At 46.3% G+C, this 19,568-nt stretch overlaps 1 protein-coding gene across 4 annotated transcripts; it reads left to right on the forward strand.

Moving 5' to 3' along the window:
* Nucleotides 1–359: 359 nt before the first annotated feature.
* zfyve16 (zinc finger, FYVE domain containing 16) lies at nt 360–19,308 on the forward strand. 4 transcript variants are annotated; one of them, XM_079755791.1, is made up of 18 exons: nt 360–533; nt 2,114–2,223; nt 2,446–4,604; nt 5,486–5,582; nt 8,156–8,332; nt 9,342–9,481; nt 10,768–11,053; nt 11,411–11,533; nt 12,734–12,889; nt 13,311–13,535; nt 14,141–14,223; nt 14,358–14,462; nt 14,723–14,873; nt 15,264–15,344; nt 15,734–15,896; nt 16,226–16,331; nt 16,853–17,029; nt 17,613–19,308. In XM_079755791.1, exons 2-18 carry the CDS (start codon nt 2,154–2,156, stop codon nt 17,769–17,771), a joined length of 4,458 nt encoding a protein of 1,485 aa, XP_079611917.1. In that variant the 5' UTR covers nt 360–533; nt 2,114–2,153; the 3' UTR covers nt 17,772–19,308. The 4 variants fall into 4 exon arrangements, with proteins under 4 accessions (XP_079611917.1, XP_079611919.1, XP_079611920.1 ...); XM_079755793.1 differs by having other exon boundaries at nt 2,449–4,604; XM_079755792.1 differs by lacking the exon at nt 360–533 and adding an exon at nt 857–940.
* The last annotated feature ends 260 nt before the right edge of the window (nt 19,309–19,568 follow it).

The raw sequence follows: 19,568 nt of genomic DNA on the forward strand, positions 1-19,568 counted from the left end.
ATGTGTAATATGTTAATAATAGGATAGAACATGATATATTTTAAAATATTTGACTGGCAAAGTGTAAGAGAGATGTCCCAGCTCGTTAGGGTTTTTTGTATTTGTAAAGATGCATTGCATCTTTGCGGATATCACACAAATGTGACCAGTAGCGAATTTGGACAAAGTTGTGTGGCTATTGTGGGAGTCACAAGTCATGTCCCCCTTGTCTGGTGGACTAGATACTGAAATGTTGGGATTTTGTTTTTTGTGGTAACGTTAACAGTGAGACAAATGGTACCAAACATTTTATCATTCGGTTTTATGGTGTCCCATTCGTTTCGTTTCCTTTGACCTCCCAGTCTATTCAAGATGGCCGACTGAACGCCTAACTTCTACTACATACCTTTAATTAAACTAACCGTTCTAGTGCTGTATACTTGAACAGAAAACGCCGTTTAATCGTCAAGAATGGCTTCTGTTTTTTGGTTGAACTCAAAATATGTGTACAACCACGGAGGACGAGGCGAGAGAGACGGAATGAAACCTTTCTGGTAAACATCACAACCTAACGTTAGCTACTAGCCAGGCTCCCAACAGATACGTTAGCGGCAAGCTGAGCTACCGACGGCTAGGTTATCGTCTAGCTATGCTACTAACAGCTACGTTAGCTGCTAGCTGTGCTACTAAAATCTACGTTAGTGTGAGGTTCTATCAAAACGACTATCGCCCAACTAAAGTGTTGAGGACTATAGTTGACTGTAATTCGATCTGCTTGTCGTGTCGACTGATGCTTCAGTTGTCACTCAAATATTTGGACGCAGAAGTCTGTTCTGATCAATGTTTATTAACCTGTAGCTCTGCCTAAACTGGTACGTTTATTCAGGAAGTTGCTTGTGTTTTTTTAGTTTACAATGCGTTTCGGGCTGGTGTTTGACCCTGTTGACCATCTAAACAGCCGGTATGTTTGCATCGCCTTCGTCCAACGTTATTCTGTTTTAAGTGGTGTGATTTCTTTGTGGCTAGGTTTAAGGGCTATGTTGAGCATGCAATCTGTCTTATCTCATATCAGATACAGGGAGATAAAAACAAGGGAGCATTAACTTCACGTACTACATTAAAAAGTACATTACCGATCATGCTTCATTCACATACATGCCCTGGTTTGTAACTGTGGTCTGTTGTACGTGAGATAACGTTACGTTGAATCGGCCATACACAGTGTAAAGGCTCTTTACTGAATAATACAATTTAATTATACTCTTAACGAGCCTCTTGGACAGTGATTGTTGTAATATAAATGTAGGATGTTTAGTTATGGGATTATTTAAATGTATCCACACCAGTTATACTTAATGTGTTTTTTTTTATTAAGTTAATGTCAAGGATACTAAAAGTAGGTTAGTAATGAAAAATCAAGGACATGCAGGTATTTCTAATGTTGGTCATTGGCAGAAACAGACATAAATATCTCCTTACCCCATTGCAATAGAAAAATCAAAACGTTTTGCATTTTAAAGCCATCATAAATTGATGCACTGTGTTTCCATCACTGCACACACTCCCTAATTTCAGCACATTAACATTGTTTAAAATAATGTAGATGATATTTGGTCTTCACAAATTAGTGTAGACTAAACTACACTATGTAGGAATAGGATATTAACTATTTCATGATTGGTATGGAGATTCCAGTGGTCTTTGGACCAAAGGTTAGGCATGGGCTGTAACTTTTCTTGGTACTTCAAAAGTATCAGTTTTTACTGTCTATTTGCACTTCTTAGTAAGGTACTAATTAAAAGATAATTTACAGTATTGTAGACATCTGAGACATTCCTGGTAATAAGTCTGGATCATTTCACTAATAGTGAGTTAGTATGGGAGAAAGGACATTTCCAGTGAAGAAATTATCTTGCAGCGAAATCCAAATATAGCATTTAAATCTTTCTGCTATCGAAAGTATTGTCCCTTTATTGAATCAAATAAATATTTTACCTTGTTGGTATGGAATATTCACAAAACCAAATTGTGGGCTGTGCTGTTACTGTAATGATTATTAGTAGCCATGAACAAAAATCTTGAAGTGCAAAGAAAACTTCCAAATGATATGTTGTTGTGTTGTGTGTGGTTGAAGGATGTAGCGGTGCGGTGAAACGTCCTACCCGTCACACAGCATGGATAGCTTCTTCAAGGCTGCCGTGTGTGACCTCGACAAGCTGCTTGATGACTTCGAGCTCAATACAGGTAAACTAACAACAACACACACTGTTCCTGCCAAATTTGGTCATGTTTAAGTCTTTTTTTCAGTGTCATAAAACATGAACAACCCGTGTATGCCTCATAAAACTCATTCATAAATAGGCTGAGGATTTTCTGTTTAAGGTGCAGGGTGTAGAATGTAGTGGAATCTTTTATAACAAATCTGTTCTTCTTCGCTTACTGTATTCTTCTTGTCCACCTTTTCAGAAGAGCACGACTGCAGAACCGTGTACCTGAAGTCCTCTGCGCATGCCGTCCCTTCGCCGGGCCCTCAGTGTTTACCTCCGGATGGTTCCGCCACAGGGCCACCTAGCCTGCCTGACCTCAACTCTCTCCACTATGGCTCGGCCACTGGCTGCACCGACCGCCCGGCCAGCCACCAGCACCTCCACAACCAGCCACACTCTGGGGCTGACAAACCCAAGGGACAGCCCCTCACCGGCGTGGACCTCCTCTCCTCTGTGGACCGCCGGCCAGCCAAAGGCTCCACCCCTCCATGTCCAGACCGCACCCTGAAGCCCCAGTGCGACCTCGTCAGCGACACGAGCTCTGCCATACTGGACCGAGCCGGCGGCCATGACACCTTCAGGGAGCTGGACCTGGCGGAGAGACGGATGGAGAAGGAGGGGGAAGAAGTAGAAGAAGAGGAAGAAGAAGAGGAGGCCCTGCTGGTGGATTTTGCCAGCCCTGTGATCTCCCATGTATGGGAGGGGGCATGGGCCAATCGAGGTGTGGGCGCTGTGGATGCTGAGCTGCAGCGGGTGTCAGGTGGGAACGTGGAATCGCTGGGTCAGATAGCAGAGGGATACTCTGCCTCCCTCTGTCTTCTGGACGTCATTCTTCCGGCCGCAGTCGAGCGGAGCTGCGAGCCCGCCGAAGACGCCATGTCCAATGCATCGGAGCTCCGCGAGGACGATGATGATGATGATGATGAACATGAGGTGGGGGATTTGTCTCATGTGGTCCAACAAGTGGGGAACTCTTTGGGCTACTTTGAACCAGCATGCACCCTGCCCGATAACGCTCTCCACAACAACAACTACATCACCGACAACGACGTAGTCTCAGAAGAGCCACTAGAGGAGCCAGCAGAGACGGGCCAACAGCAGGACAGCAGTGAAACAGAGCCTCCCTCCAAACCAGACACCTCGGACAGTGTGCCAGCGAGGTTGTCCTGCCTGTCCATGTGCGGGGCTCTGGTGAACCCGACCAGTACTGCGAAAGACTCCCTAGAAGTCGAGTCGAGTGGGGACGCCGCGTCGGGGGTATCCGACAGCACGGAGGCCGAGTCCATTTCCCCCTCCGAGAGCGGCAAGGACAGGTTCCGCTCCGACGAGCGAGTGAATCCAGAGGTCACTCGTCCCCCCCGGCAGCCAGCAGGGGGCGGCGTCTCTCTCACTCCCCGGCCCCTGTGTCTGGGATCCTCCGACACCCTCCCCACCCCCGCCATGGCTGCTGCAGAGTCTCGCGTCGCAGATGAAGGCTTGGGTGACTCCCCCGAGTTCGGCTTCGAGTTCCTGCCCGAGAGCGACCAGGCGGAGCTGCTGGTCACGGACGAGGAGCTGGACGCCTTCCTGCAGGCCCACGCCGAGGCCGAGCAGGTGGAGGGCGGGGCCTTCCTCGCCAGCCGGTCTGGCGAGTGCGGCCCCAGCTGCGGCAGCGACGGCCTCTCGGGCCTGTCCAACGGGGACGAGGACCTGGAGCACCGGCTGGTGGAGGAGGAGCCGGAGGGCTGCTGCGAGGACTCCTCCGACGCCTCTCCGGAAGGGGAGCGTAGAGCAGCCGGCGTTCCGACGGGCGAGCGTCTGGATCCATCCAACTCCCTCAGCTCCTACCAGCTGGAGCCCGAACTCTGTTCCCATGTCAAGCCCTCCGCCAACAACACCCCCGTGCAGCCCCCGCACGTAGCCAGCCCGGATTTACAGTCCTCCTATGGAGGAGCAAGACCCAAGCAGCTCCACTGCCAGGCGGCCACCCCCTCCCGAGCGGCCGAGGAAGAGCAGCAGATCCCCACCGTGGCCAGCGGCACCGCCGACGCCCCACCCTCCCCAGACGACGACGCGACCCCCACCTCCCCGCCGCACCCCCAACACCCATCCACGGGGGACGGTCACGACAACGGCGACCCCAGGCTGCTATACACCCCGCAGGGTCACGACCCCTCGTACAACGAGCTGTCGGAGCCCCCGCCCTACCCCGGGGACACCTCCGGGGAATACTCGGGGTCGGTGGACGAAGGCTCGGACGAGGGGCTGGGCTGCAGGCAGCCGTCCTGGGTGCCGGACGCCGAGGCGCCCAAGTGCATGGGCTGCGACCTGAGGTTCACCTTCACCAGGCGTCGGCATCACTGTCGTGCCTGTGGGAAGGTGTGTACCACCATGTCTTTCTCAGGGGTCAGAGTCTCATGCGTATGAATATCGGTAAGAATGCGTTGTAATGGGGGGTGGCTTTTTAAAAATGATTGGGAGCATGATATCGGAGGGGTGAGTGTGTGTCTGACCTACATCTGAGAGGTGCTTGGTTGGATCACCAAATCACCCGTAAGCAAGATACCTTTAACCTCTATCTGTTAAAGAAATGACATACCATAATGAAATCAGTATTTCAAGTTTGTTGCAAATGTAAAAATTACTCAGTAGTGAATGGAATTAGTAGTTATAAACAATTAAACAAAAATAAATAAATAAACAATTTTAATTGTTTATTTATATATTTTATATTTATATATTTTTCGTATGTAGCATTTATTGTTTTGTGGATTATGGCTTAAAATTGAGATGAGGACAGAAATGCACTACATGCTGACTGGGGGAAGACAGGGGCATCGTTGAAATAACAACAAGCTCTAGGACCGGGCCTAAATATAGCTCTGGTGTTATGGGGGGGGGGGGAGGAACGGTGAGAAGCATGAGTCAGCATCCCCCCCAGCTCCTCTATTGATCCTCAGTCAGTTATCAACTCAAGCAGGAGGTTGGGCATTGAAGGCCCCACTGATTAACACAGTATTAGACAGGGTCTCTCGACGATGCGCACCACCAGATACTGGGTGGAAAGCACCACACATATCACAAACAGAGGTCAGCCCTTGTCTTATGCTGAACCGTGTTCTTGTTGCGTCAGCCAAGCTCAAGTGCACTTCTAGTGCTGGCAAACCGATGGACGGTTATTTGATGAGGCTATCCAATTGAAGGTCCATTAAGTGGTTTGCACGCGCTCACTCCTCTTCTCTTCTCTTTCTTTGTGGCAGGTCTACTGTGCTATCTGCTGCAATAGGAAATGCAAGCTCCAGTACTTGGAGAAAGAGGCGCGTGTGTGCAACAGATGCTTTGAGAGCATACAAAGAGGTGAGATGCGTATGCCTTACAACATTCTCTACTGGGAGGAGGATTTATTAGATAAATGATCAAGTAAAACGTTTTTAGTTGATTATTATACAACACAATAAAATGACAAGGGCTTCAAAGCTTATTATTATAAAAAATTTAAAGAACAATAATAATTAATTCATTTCTGTTGCCCGGCTTTAAGTCACGGTCACATGTTCTGTGGCCTTAGCTCGACAGAATAATGGCTGCACGGCTCGTAACAAATCCCACTGGGCCCTAGTGTGGTTACGACAGCGTGGCCTTGTGCATCAGACCTGCCAGGCAACACGCAGACCATCAATTATGTTTAGGTGTGTTCTCGCATGTCACCTTTGCAAGAACAAATTGCTTCTTGAAATTGGCATGGATTTATGCTCCCATGGTGGGACACGTGACCTGTCATGAAGTAGTCATGAAGACATATAGTTAATGAATTGTTTTACTCAATAGTCATATGACCTCTCTGTCGTGTTATGTGGGAAAATCTATGCAATGCACCACCATTTTCTTATTCCCCTTCATGAAAAGTATGTCCGATGGAACCCAGTGGTCCAATGCAGGAAAACAATATATACAAACAGCTTGAATAACAGCAAAATAAGATACTAAGAGTAATACAATGACACACAGATATGTTTTTAATTAACATTGATTTATTAGTATTAGTTGATTTAATAAGTGGTCATTACATTAATTAAATTTCAATTATCGAGTCTTGAATAGTTATTTGGGATGGTTCAAAGCTTGGTCTCTGTGTTGTGATGGCGAATCACTGCTTTGTAGAGGCAAGCATTACAGCTGGGACTGCAGTCCAGAGAGGGGGAGGGGGAGGGGACAAGAGGGAGAGGGGGAGAGAGAGAGGAGAGGGAGAGGGAGGGAATGAGCCAGATCGGGTAGAGAGGGCAAAGGAGGAGTAGAGAGAGTTATGGTAGCATACTGTTCCGTGGTCTTCTCTGTTCGGTACTTTCCTAACGGGTCTGGAAAACGAGCTACGAGGTCTGTCTTTTTTTGGAGGTACTCTCTAACCAGGCTGGAGAGAGACGGAAGTAGTGATCTTTGTTGATTTATCTCTTCCGGCCGGCTGATTGGCGGAGCGTTGCGTTGTGACATGGTCGCTCTATCGCCCGCCCCCTTCCCAGCTCCATCGCTCTCCTGTTTTTCATCTCTCTCCTCGGCGGTGTGGCTATGAACTGGCGTCAGGGTGGGGGCTGAGCGCGCACGGCTGTGCCCCCTCCGCTGTGGATAGCTCTGTGGATAAGAGGCTGTGAAGCACAGATCATCAGAGCGAGTGATCACTGGGGGGGGGGGGGGGGGGGGGGGGGGGGAGAGAAGAGGCGGAGAAGAACAAACTGGAAACCATCTGCGTCAGGCTAGGATTGGACTAGAGTCAACATGGGCAGGTGGACAGGTCGGGTGTTGTTGTTGTTGTTGTCAGAGTCCATCAAGAGCATGAGGTAAGCTTCCTTTGGATTGTCGAAAGGTGGGGGAAACCGGTTGTGTTGTTGTTTTTTCTGTATGTGTGTGGTTTGTGATGTTATATGTCCTGTTTACGTGTGCGGTGTGCGCCACATGCAATGTGAGGTTTTTAAAAATGAAAGCGTTGTATTTTTAACGCACCTATTTATGGCTTGCATTTGAGAGCCTCCTCAAAAATGAGGTCACCTCCTCAGTCTGTAGCCTCGGAGTAGTTTGCCAGCCCACCTCTGCCCGCTGTTTTTTTGCTTTGTCATCTACCCCCCCTCCCAACACACACACACACACCCCCTTCTACTCTCCATTAAAAAACATACTGAATCCGTTGATACTGAACTTTTAAATTTCGCATCATCGGGCCATTCAAGTGCCCAAATCTGCCTGGACACGTACAGAAGTACAAATGACGATATGAACTACGTTGCATGCAGATGGCGTCAATACAATCAGGTTACTAGAGCTGCATACTGCGTGATGACTGCACCGTAGACGTCAAGATTGATAGTGCTATAGCTTTAGTGACACCTAAAGCAGCCATAAGTCATTAGACCCATTCACTCCCATATTCCTATCGTTCCTATTCCTATGTTGACGTTTGACTACAGGTTAAGGTGCCGTTTTAGTACTGGGAGCTAGCTAGGGGAATTAATAATTGAACTCATGGCAGGCCAGGCAAAATTATTCGGCGAGATGCTGTTTTGCTGAATCACCTACTCATGCAAGGATATTAGAAAAGCAAAGCAAACGGATTTCATGGACAATATTATTTTGTATATAACTAAATTAGCTAAAAGGAAATATATTATATATATATTATAATTTAAATTGTGATGTATATATATTCCATCTATGGTCTCTTCAGAGTTTAACAGGCGATAATACAAAGTAAATACTTTCTTCATGTACACACAATCACTTAGGACCCAAAAGTTCAACAGTTTTGCACCAGGAAAAGAAACGAGGCAAGAAATTGAAGCCGGAAGGAAGATTGAAGTGAACTTGAACTGTGACCCCTGTGAAAGAGTGCCCTGATGAACACCCAGCACCACCTCCTGTGCCCCTCTTGTCTTCTCCTGTAGCCCTGGCCCTGGAGCGCATGATGAGTCCCACTGGACCCAGCCCCAACCCTAACGTTCCCTCTGAGTACTGCAGCACCATCCCTCCCCTACAACAGGCCCGGGCCGCAGGCACACTCAACTCCCCCCCTCCCACCGTCATGGTGCCCGTGTCCGTTCTCAAACACCCCAGCAATGACGGTAACCAATGTCCTGTTCATTCAGTCTAGTTTGTTACGGTTGTAGCTCTATGTCTGGCTGTTCCCATACATGCAGTCTAGTTTGTTATGGTTGTAGCTCTATGTCTGGGGCTCTTGGCATACCTCTTCATTCAGTCTGGTTTATTTTGGGTGTAGCTCTATCATGGTCGTACCTCCTAATTGAGTCTGGTTTATTTTGGGTGTAGCTCTTTGTCTGGTCGTACCTCTTCATTCAGTCTGGTTTGTTTTGGGTGTAGCTCTATCATGGTCGTACCTCTTCATTGAGTCTGGTTTATTTTGGGTATAGCTGTATCATCGTACCTCTTCATTCAGTCTGGTTTATTTTGGGTATAGCTGTATCATCGTACCTCTTCATTCAGTCTGGTTTATTTTGGGTATAGCTGTATCATCGTACCTCTTCATTGAGTCTGGTTTGTTTTGGGTGTAGCTGTATCATCGTACCTCTTCATTGAGTCTGGTTTGTTTTGGGTGTAGCTGTATCGTGGTCGTACCTCAACATTGAGTCTGGTTAGTTTTGGGTGTAGCTCTATCATCGTACCTCTTCATTCAGTCTGGTTAGTTTTGGGTGTGGCTCTATCGTGGTCGTCCCTCTTCATTGAGTCTGGTTTGTTTTGGGTGTAACTGTATCATCGTACCTCTTCATTCAGTCTGGTTTGTTTTGGGTGTAGCTGTATCGTGGTAGTACCTCCTCATACAGTGTAGTTTGTTCTAGTCGGTTCAGATAGCACTTTATTTATCCAGAGGGAAAATGCTTCCGTCACAATTGTTCTGCCAAAAAATACAATAATGATACAAAATCTCACGACAGATAACAAAAGTACAAAACATAAACCCAAAAATACAGTAAGCCAACAAAAACGTGAAATTCAGTGGTATAGAATGCACAAATTCCCAAAGGGCAACATGTAACCAGCGCAGGGTCACTTTAGCCAGCGGCGTGTAACGCGGCGGCGGCGGCGGCGGCGGCGGCGCTGTGCTTGTGAGTGCAGGTGGTCCCAGGGAGCAGAAGCGCGTGTGGTTCGCCGACGGCATCCTGCCCAACGGGGAGGTGGCGGACACCAGCCGGCTGGTGGTGACGGGCCGACGGAGTTCCCAGGACTGCAGCCCCGTCTCCCCGGACCCTCCCACAGTAAGTGTCTCTCTTTCCCTCTCTCTCTCTCCCTCCCGCTGTCTCTCGCGCTCTCTCCCTCCCTCTGGTGGTCCCTCTCTCCGCATGCATCCACATACCATGCCTGTTGTAGAGTCAGAATGGTTCTCATTGTACATTTAATTTCATCAAAATGTCCCAACTTTGTACATTTCAACCAAAGAACGAAACAGTCAAATAAATAGAGCCCCGATGATAGGAAAACATTAGAATGCTGTTGGATTAAATAATGTAATTACCTCTTTATGAATCCTCTACCTTGATGGTTGGTCCTCTAAATGCTCTAACTGAGCACATCCACGCCAACACTAACAGTTCTACATCATGATCTGTGTTAAAGTTAGTAACTCCTAACCATACAGTTAATTGGTTTCTTGCTCCTGATTTTAATGGTGATGTTGCCCGAAGCATTTCCGGAAGGTGAGAAGCCTATCCCAAGGAACTGCTCCACCCCTTAGACACCCCATATTTATATTGAATAACGGTCGATATATCTATATTTTGAATATCGGCCGATACGTCAATATTGGTAATTGTTTACTCCCTTATATCGGTATCGGTATCGAAATCGTCCCCTAAATCCAGTCGGGCCCTAGAAATAAACCCATAAAGAGTGAATGAGTTCTGCTGTTGTGGTGGTTGTCAAATTGCCAAAAGGATAATGGTGTGTTCCAGATGCCTCGGACACCAGCCTTCCGAGTTGCACTTGTGACGTCTTTCCCTGTCTCGAAGCACTTAGTGTTCCCGTTTATCTTTGTGATTGTGTCATGTCATTGGCTAGTCGATGTTATTGTTAGCTACATTAGTCTCTTTAGCGAACCAGCTTGAAAACAAACAACACAACTTTACATTGTATTGTACGCGCAGCAAGACCGTGCAATGCATAAATTGGTGACCAGAATAAAGTAGCAATGTAATCAAGTGTGTAAGAGCATTTAAATTGACATTAAAATTACCAACGTGGTACAAATACAAAGAAAATAAATCTCTTTATGGTAGTTTATAGGTAGTATCTATGTCTACTCTCAGAGTCCCGAGAGGGACAGACCAAAAGGGAGCGTACCTCCGAGAAATGCCGCAAGAAAGCTGTGAGATTTCTCCACTTGCAACTCGCAAGGCTGGTCTCCGAGGCATCTGGAACACACCAGTCCCCCCTGTGCTTCAAGTCCTTGTTGTATATTGGAAAACCAGAGTTGTTTCCATTGTAGCCTTAATAAAGACAAAAGCACAAATGTCCCTTAACTCCAGAGCGTCCTTTCTCCTTTCAGCTTAGCCCGGGCGGCTCGGATGTCCGGCCCGGAGGAGGAAGAGGAAGAGGAGGAGGAGGAGGAGGAGGAGGAGGAAGAGGAGGAGGAGGAGGAGGGGGAGGGGGAGGATCTGCTCCGGAGGCCCCTGCGGCCCCCGAGGTGGTGCGTCCTCCGGTGTCGGGGCCCTGGGACTACGCCCTGCTGTGCAGCATCGGGTGTCCCTCCAGCAGGGGCTGCAGCATGCTGCCGGAGGCTGAGGGCGAGCTGCCCCCCCTCATCATCACCACCGGGGATGATGAGACCCAAGGTGACCCCCCACACCCCCTACCAGCCTGGTTTCATTGGGTTATTCTTTTGGGATCATCATTTTTTAACACAAAAAAAACAAACACTAGAGAACCACATAACAAACACAATATACACACAAAGTCTATTTCCATTAGGATTAAAAAGGACCTGGTATTTGTGTGTTTTTTGTTCATGCTGACTTTGACAACTTACCTATTTCTGAAGTCTGGAACAAATCATAATAGCATATAATTAAAGGTAATGTGATATAAATGTCATGTAATCATTATACAGCCTCGCATACCCCTCTTTAATCATTCATTCATTGAAATATTCGTGCCTGTACTCATTTTTCTATTAAATTTCTTTTCCCCAGCCGTATTGGTGGAGGAAGGTCCTGCCCCCTGCCAGATCATGCTGCTATTGGAGGAGGGGGGACCCCAGCCTTTGACCTTTCTTCTGAATGCTAACCTGTTGGTTAATGTCAAACTGGTAACATGTGAGTCCAAATATAAAAGATCAATGTTTAACTCTTCATTCATGTTGGTTTTATGCGTCCATAAACAGCTTATACCGGAGAAGTGATTTAATGATGTTCGTTTCATGAGCCTAGGTCTCTAGTTGACTTGGTATTATGTTGTAGTCTATAGTTGACAAAGTATTTACTACAGCCTTTTGTTAACTTAGTATTTATAATGTAGCCTATAGTTTACATAGTATTCATAATGTAGTCTATAGTTTACTCAGTATTTATAATGTAGTCTATAGTTTACTCAGTATTTATAGTGTAGCATATAGTTTACTTCGTATTTATACTTCAGCCTATAGTTTACTTAGTATTCATAATGTAGTCTATTGTTTACTTAGTATTTATATTGAGAGTTGTACTTTATACTCATAGACTATGGCTCACGTAGTATTGTGTATTTTAGTCTATGGTTTACGTAGTATCTTTATTGTAGCCTATTTCTCTCTGGTTGACTTAGTGTTTGTATTTCAGTCTATGGTTTACGTTGTATCTGTACTGTAGCCTATGTCTCCATGGTTAACTAAGTGTTTCATATTCTAGCCTATGTCTTCATGGTTAACTTAGTGTATCATATTGTAGCCTATGTCTCTATTGTCAACTTAGTGTTGTGTATTTCAGTCTATGGTTTACGTTGTATCTGTACTGTAGCCTATGTCTCCATGGTTAACTAAGTGTTTCATATTCTAGCCTATGTCTTCATGGTTAACTTAGTGTATCATATTGTAGCCTATGTGTCTATGGTTAACTAAGTGTTTGTATTTCAGTCTATGGTTTACGTTGTATCTGTACTGTAGCCTATGTCTTCATGGTTAACTTAGTGTTTCATATTGTAGCCTATGTCTTCATGGTTAACTTAGTGTATCATATTGTAGCCTATGTGTCTATGGTTAACTAAGTGTTTGTATTTCGGTCTATGGTTTACGTTGTATCTGTACTGTAGCCTATGTCTCTATGGTTAACTTAGTGTTTCATATTGTAGCCTATGTCTTCATGGTTAACTTAGTGTATCATATTGTAGCCTATGTGTCTATGGTTAACTAAGTGTTTGTATTTCAGTCTATGGTTTACGTTGTATCTGTATTGTAGCGTTTGTCTCTATGGTTAACTTGGTGTTTGTACTGCAGGCTGCGTGTTTTACTTCGTATTGTGTTTTTGTGTACTTCCTGTCAGACTGCGATCAGCGCTGCTGGTGTTTTGGCTCCAACGGGCTGAAGGCGCTGGGCCAGAGAGAGCTTGTGTTCCTGCTGGAGTGTCTGCCAGAAGAGAAGACCCTGCCAAGGGACCTCTTCTCGCTGTATCTCAACATTTATCAAGATGCCCAAAATGGTACCGAAACGCATACGAACACAAATACGGAAATCCAATGCATATTTCCCCAGAGTAAGCTCTTTAAGATGAGGTTTAATAATGGCTGGGATTTAGCTGGGTTTAGCTACACTTTAGATATATCCCTAAGTTTTAGCGGTCCGATAGGGTTGAGGTACATTACAGCTGTTGGCTGGGATTTAGCTTTGTTTTAGCTGTAAGCTATGGTTCAGCTAGGTTTTAGCTGTTATCTTGGGTTACGCTAAGTCTTTGCACTGAGCTGAAGAAACTGAATGTAGATAGGGTAAGGGTAGCCATAGGTTTTAGCTATGGCTGGGCTTCACCTAACCTATCAGCTGGGGTTGAGCTCAGGTTTAGCTGTTTGCTAGGGCTTAGCTTATGGTGTGTTTTTAGTGGTTAGTGACGTTCCTCCTTCTCACAGGGAAGTTTGTGGAGGACCTGGGCAACGTGACGTTCACCAGCAGCTTCCTGGGCAGTAAGGAGCACGGGGGCATGCTGTTCTTCTCGCCCACCTGCCAGCCCCTGGAGGGCTTGAGCCTGCCGCCCCAGCCCTTCCTCTTCGGCCTGCTCATCCAGAGGCTGGAGGTGCCCTGGGCCAAGGTGTTCCCCCTGCGGCTGCTGCTGCGGCTGGGCTCTGGACACAGCGGTAGGAAGCGGGGAGGTTGTGCACAGCTATTTTAGTAATCGTGATGGACGACATGTACTAGAAAAGTAAAATAACCACTGCAAGGAGGGTGAATAGACGGTAGCCATTAAATCCTCTAGAAGGGCATCCATAGACTGAAATGATGTGAGATTGCGGATTTTAAAGCAACATTGTTTTCTGATGCTTAATTCACACCTTGATAACCTTTAATAACATCTTTCGCGGTTATTTAGGGATTTCGTAAGAATGTTTAATAGTGAGGACATATAGTGATCTGGAAATATGCAATCGTTTTTTAAATTAGATATTTCGCAAATCAAATCAAATCTGTTTGTGAGGGTAGGAACAAATATGTTTTTAATCTTGTTGAGAAAATACCATTATGTTAGGAGTGCTTTATTTTATGCGGTGTAATGCCATAGTGATGCTAAGCTAAATGTAATTAGGATAGCGTAGCTTTATTTCTGCTAGTGCAGTAGCATAAGAATGCCAAACAAAAGGCTGTTGAATATGCTAAGCTATGCCATTATGTTGAGATGTCTTTATGTGCTTGTGCAATAGGGATGCATAGGAATGAAAAGCTAATTGTCATGTATGTATTACAGTGTACCCCACTACGCCCGTCAGCACGCGCTTCAGGGAGTCTGTGTACAGAGAGACCGGACACACCATCATGAACTTGCTAGCGGTAAGACAATGCCATAATACCTACAGCATCCGGAAATCAGTTATCATAGATGGTGGCCAGTAGAACTCATGTGTTGTTGTAGTACCCTGCTTATCCATGGTGTGGTGCAGAGACTGTAATACTGTTCTTCCCAGGACCTAAGGAACTACCAGTACAGTATAGCGATAGTCGAGGGTCTCAGGATACACATGGAGATGGGCCACAGCTATATCGACATCCCCAAGAGTCGGTTCAATGAGGTACGGTAACATGCTTAAACTTGGACACTTTGTTAATTTGTTGGTTTGAATTTTCAACACTTAATTGATGAGATCTAATCGGTTGGTTCAAGTTTGCTACTTTGCTAACTGGTTAAATGGAACTTATTTGATCATTTGTCTAGTAGACCTTTTTGTGAGGGGTTAACACATTGATAATTGGCTGATTGGTGACACTTTCATAATTGGTTTATTGTGGTCACCGAATGAATGGGCTGAGTGTGGACCTTGTGTTGGTGCAGATGCAGAAGGTTGTGAACTCGTCCAACGAGCATGTCATCAGTGTGGGGGCCACCTTCAGCGCCGAGGCGGACTCTCACCTGGTCTGCTTCCAGAATGAAGACGGAAACTACCAGACCCAGGCCAACAGCAAGCCTGGCCACACACGCACAGGTACCTTCTACCCCTTATACAGCTCATTATACCCTATCCTACCTCTGTAACATTAGTTTGATTTTTACAGATTGCAGCAGTGTATAAGCAGGCTGGTAATAATCGCTGTTATCAACCAGGCCAAAATGAATAGTCCCGTTCTGATCAGCCCCGATTCCAATAGTAGAAATCAAACATGTTAATAATTCCAACTGGAATCACCACAGTTCAGACACAGTTGGCCTCCCGCTGGTAGAGCCTGTGGAGCCTCTATCAACAGGAGGTCTCTTAATGAGCCCTGACAGGTGCCTGGTAACCTTTATAACATCATGCTGTGATTAGCCCTTCCAGTGGGGTTGCTGTGGCCTTCTCCTCCTCATTGTGGGTGTCTTTCCCTGTGTTGTGTTGCAGTCACCGGAGCCAGTTTTGTCGTGTTCAACGGAGCCCTCAAAGCGTCCTCGGGCTTCATCGCCAAGTCCAGCATCGTGGAGGGTAAGCTTACGTCATCCTATGGGCCATGGTCACAAGGCGGGCATCTTGGTTCTAAACGGACGGCCACGATGGGCCTTGGTCACCAAGCGGCCATCTTGGTTCTAAATGGACGGCCACGATGAGCCTTATTCACCTGCCGGCCATCTTGGTTCTAAACTATTGCACACTTGGGCCTGTCTCGCCTAGCTGCCATCTTGGTTGTAAACGGTCACCCATTATGGGCCTTACTCACCCAGCAGCCGTGGGCCGCTGTGTGCCCGTATGCCCATTGACGCGTAAACTGTTGTTAGGGTGCGGGTGTTTATTTTCATGAGGATATTTCTTTGTCGATTTGTAGTAGTCCCCCATGTTTCTTACTTCATTCTCTGTCTGTGCGTGCGTCCCTCCAGACGGGTTGATGGTTCAAATCCCGCCCGAGACCATGGAGTCCCTGCGCACGGCGCTGAGGGACCAGACGGACTTCCTGATCCCGTGCGGGAAGAGCGACGGCGGGGAGCTGCGGGAGAACGTCACGGTGCGCTGGGTGGACTGGACCGCCGCGCTCAACGCAGGGTGAGAGCAAGGGGCCGCCATGACGGCAGTGACCAGCACATAGGGCCTCTACCGGCCATGGGGCCGCCATGACGGCAGTGACCAGCACAAAGGGCCTCTACCGGCCATGGGGCCGCCATGACGGCAGTGACCAGCACATAGGGCCTCTACCGGCCATGGGGCCGCCATGACGGCAGTGACCAGCACATAGGGCCTCTACCGGCCATGGGGCCGCCATGACGGCAGTGACCAGCACATAGGGCCTCTACCAGCCATGGGGCTCTGAGTCAATGGGAACAAATGTGATGGGTGATGATGGTGATGGTGATGATGATGCTGTGTCCCTGCAGGGTGACCAGCGCTGTGGACGGCCGGTCGCTGGACGGCGTCCACAGCCTCCGGACGCAGCACGACTCTGAGTTCGAGTCGGACGGCCGCGTCATACGGTGCACTGAGGTGAGCTTCGACGGTGCCCCTGATTGGGCTGTGTTGGTTTATTTTTGCCCTTCTGAACCCATGCTGACATCGATCCGCCTGTAACATCACAAGGGGAAGGCTCCAAACAGAAGTGTGACATAAAGGTCGATGGTGCTAGAACAGAGCCTCTTGTTCAAACTTAATCTCTTGTTGGTTCTTGTGGAGACATCAAACATGTGTTGTTGTTCTTTTATTATTATTTTTTTTTATATTTCTTTCTTGGCATTCAGTCTTTGGAAAACAAAGGAAGAATTTCATTGTATGACTGAGAACATGTTTCTTATTGTGCATATGGCAATAAACACTTTGAATTGAATTGTGTAAGAACAACATCAAAAAAGTTGAATATTGAAAATCTCTCCCATGTCAGATGATCGAGGTCATCCCTGTAATTGACAGAGAACAATGTGTTAAAGGGGCTGACATCACATCAGCCTGCAATGTAAACATGCTAGTATAGAGGTTGGTATGAATCCCTGTGTTTCACTCCACCTCGCCAGGTCTTCTATCAGCTGAAGAGCACCGAGGGTTGCCTAGCGACTGTGGTGTCGTCCAGCAGTGTGTTCCAGAGGGAGATGTCCCTGGCCACCTGCAGCGCCCTGGCCCCCCACCTCGCCGTGCTGGCGTCACGCGGGATCAACTCCCTCGCCCTCCGAGTCTCCACACAGGCAGACATGGTACGCCCTGAACATGTGTCACATGACATACAACGCCCTGAACATGTGTCACATGACATGGTTACGCCCTGAACATGTGTCACATGACATACAATGCCCTGAACATGTGTCACATGACATGGTTAGCCTTGAACATGTGTCACATGACATGGTTACGCCCTGAACATGTGTCACATGACATACAACGCCCTGAACATGTGTCACATGACATGGGACGCCCTGAACATGTGTCACATGACATGGTTGCCTCCTGAACATGCATCACATGACATACAACGCCCTGAACATGTGTCACATGACATGGGACGCCCTGAACATGTGTCACATGACATGGGATATAGAGAATATACCTCTTCAGAAGTCACTGCATTCTACCTTTCTTTCTTTCTATCTTTCTTCCTTTTCTGACTTTATGTCACGATCTGAATATATTTGATCAATATATCTTCTAAATATATTTTATCTGTACTTCTTTCTATATTTTTCTGAACCTCTCTCCATCTATATATCCATCTTTATCTCCATCTCTCCATATCTTCCTGTGTCTTCATCTGTCCATCCCACCCACCCCCCCCCCCTCCAGGTGGAGTACCAGGCGGGCTCAGGGGGCCGCCTGCTCCCCCAGTGCTACATGAACGACCTGGACAGCTCCCTGATCCCCGTCATCCACGGGGGCAGTGCCGGCGTGCCCCAGGTCCCCGTGGACATGGAGTTCCTCTTCTACATCACGCACATCATGTGATCCACACGCGCACACACCTAGGCACGCACGCACGCACACACACTTAGGCACGCACGCACACACACACTAACAAAGGCACGCATGCACACACATAAACGCGGGCACACACACACTTGCATACACATACACAGACACTAGACTTACACACACACGCTTACATGCACACACGCACACGCATAAACACACACCTACACACTCTCTCATGAACAACTTAAGGAATATCAAGGACAAGCCAATGTTGAGGGTCAACGTGACTGTGGTTTCCCTGCCAACCGAACGCTATTGACATTGGGGAAGACAGTGTGCACGGATGGATTTTTAAAGATTGTATGATGGAGAACCGAGACTCGAGCCAGGTTTCTGTCGGGCGTTTTCTGTTTGTTTTTGTGGTTACCAAAGTGGCTTTGATCCAAGAGGCCAAACACTAAACATGTAAAATATTGATAATATGACCAAATATATGAAATGATTCTATTTTCTTCTGTTATGGCCTCGGTCGGCTCCTCGCATCTCAGTGAATTTCTCAGATGGACTCTGTCTAAAATGATTTAGATTTATTTATTATATTCCCTAGGGGTCAAATGATGTGTAGTATCCAGAGGAATGATATGAAATGAATTGGTATGATGGACAGATGTGTGTTCAGTGTTTCACAGTACATCTATGTGATGATAGGTTGCATCGGTAAAATGCTGGAACTAATTTACACTAGTATTCTTTTTATCGCTTATAACTGAAATGTAATATTTAAACTGCACACGATTCAAGCGGTCAGCATTGTATTTTCCCTGCCAAACAAGGTCTTGTAGTTAGATGTGGTCAGGATTGGAAGACAAGCACCCCAAATAAACTCATCTCAATTACAACAGTCTATATCTGGTTAGTAAGAAATATCCTCGCTTTCCCTCCCGTTTAAATCCTCTGATCTCTTTTTAAGTCTTGTTCTCTTTTGTCATTTTGTTAACTATGCTTTCTAGTGTTTTTTCAGACAAGCAGTCATTGCCAAAACACCAGCATCACATATTCCTGTTAAAACTTTAGATCTAAAAGCCACTACATTCAGTTTCTCTCATGTAAACGTGCCGTCCTTTAAAACTAAGCTTCATAGCAGTTCTCACGCAATCGACTACATCCATGTGGATAAGTTAGTTAAAGCCTTCCTTTGGAAACCCCACCACCTCTTGACTATTTCATTGTAAGCGCAAAGCTATAGAAGGAATTTTGCTAAAGTATGTGTCTTTACAGAAGGTACGCTTACATGTGCTGCAGCTTTTCAAGAGAATGGTGGGCTGGCAATTATTCTCCGTTGGCGAAGCCAACAGTAACATGCTGTCAAAACGGATGCAGATCTGGAACCAGGTCAATATGTATTTGAAGTATAATTCAAGTTGCCAGCGAACCTCATCAGTCCCATAATAGCTGTAGCTCTTTGTTCTCCAGTGTATATGTATTGCTCTGTCAGACATTTTAAAGATATTAAACTATTTTTGAACATTTCGTATTAAAAGTTTTATCAAAAGCACTACAAATGGATATTTTTGATAGAAAGTCTAAAGGTTCATTACGTCCATGTTAATTAGTTAATTTGTGTAAAGAACCATTTTTCACAAATACAGTTTCAAAGGGCTTAAGCAAAACAATGATATTGACAAATGTTAAACATTAAGCAAACAATTTATTGCCAACAATGGCAGTTTGTAGTCCAGTGAGTGTTGTCTACTGGAGGACCCTATCACATCAATAGATTGTTCATTACCCTCAATTAAGTCTTTCTGGTCCTCAAGGCAAATATCAAGT

Source organism: Pollachius pollachius (genome assembly GCF_949987615.1).
Source record: "Pollachius pollachius genome assembly, chromosome: 18".
Classification (NCBI taxonomy): Eukaryota; Metazoa; Chordata; class Actinopteri; order Gadiformes; family Gadidae; genus Pollachius; species Pollachius pollachius.

What these genes read in the sequence shown, in the direction of transcription:
- zfyve16 (XM_079755791.1), top strand. Translation starts at nt 2,154, where the DNA reads ATGGATAGCTTCTTCAAGGCTGCCGTGTGTGACCTCGACAAGCTGCTT. An exon ending in CTTTGAGAGCATACAAAGAG is followed by an intron (nt 5,583 to 8,155) that starts GTGAGATGCGTA and finishes CTTCTCCTGTAG; the next exon opens with CCCTGGCCCTGGAGCGCATG. An exon ending in CCAAGAGTCGGTTCAATGAG is followed by an intron (nt 14,463 to 14,722) that starts GTACGGTAACAT and finishes GTGTTGGTGCAG; the next exon opens with ATGCAGAAGGTTGTGAACTC.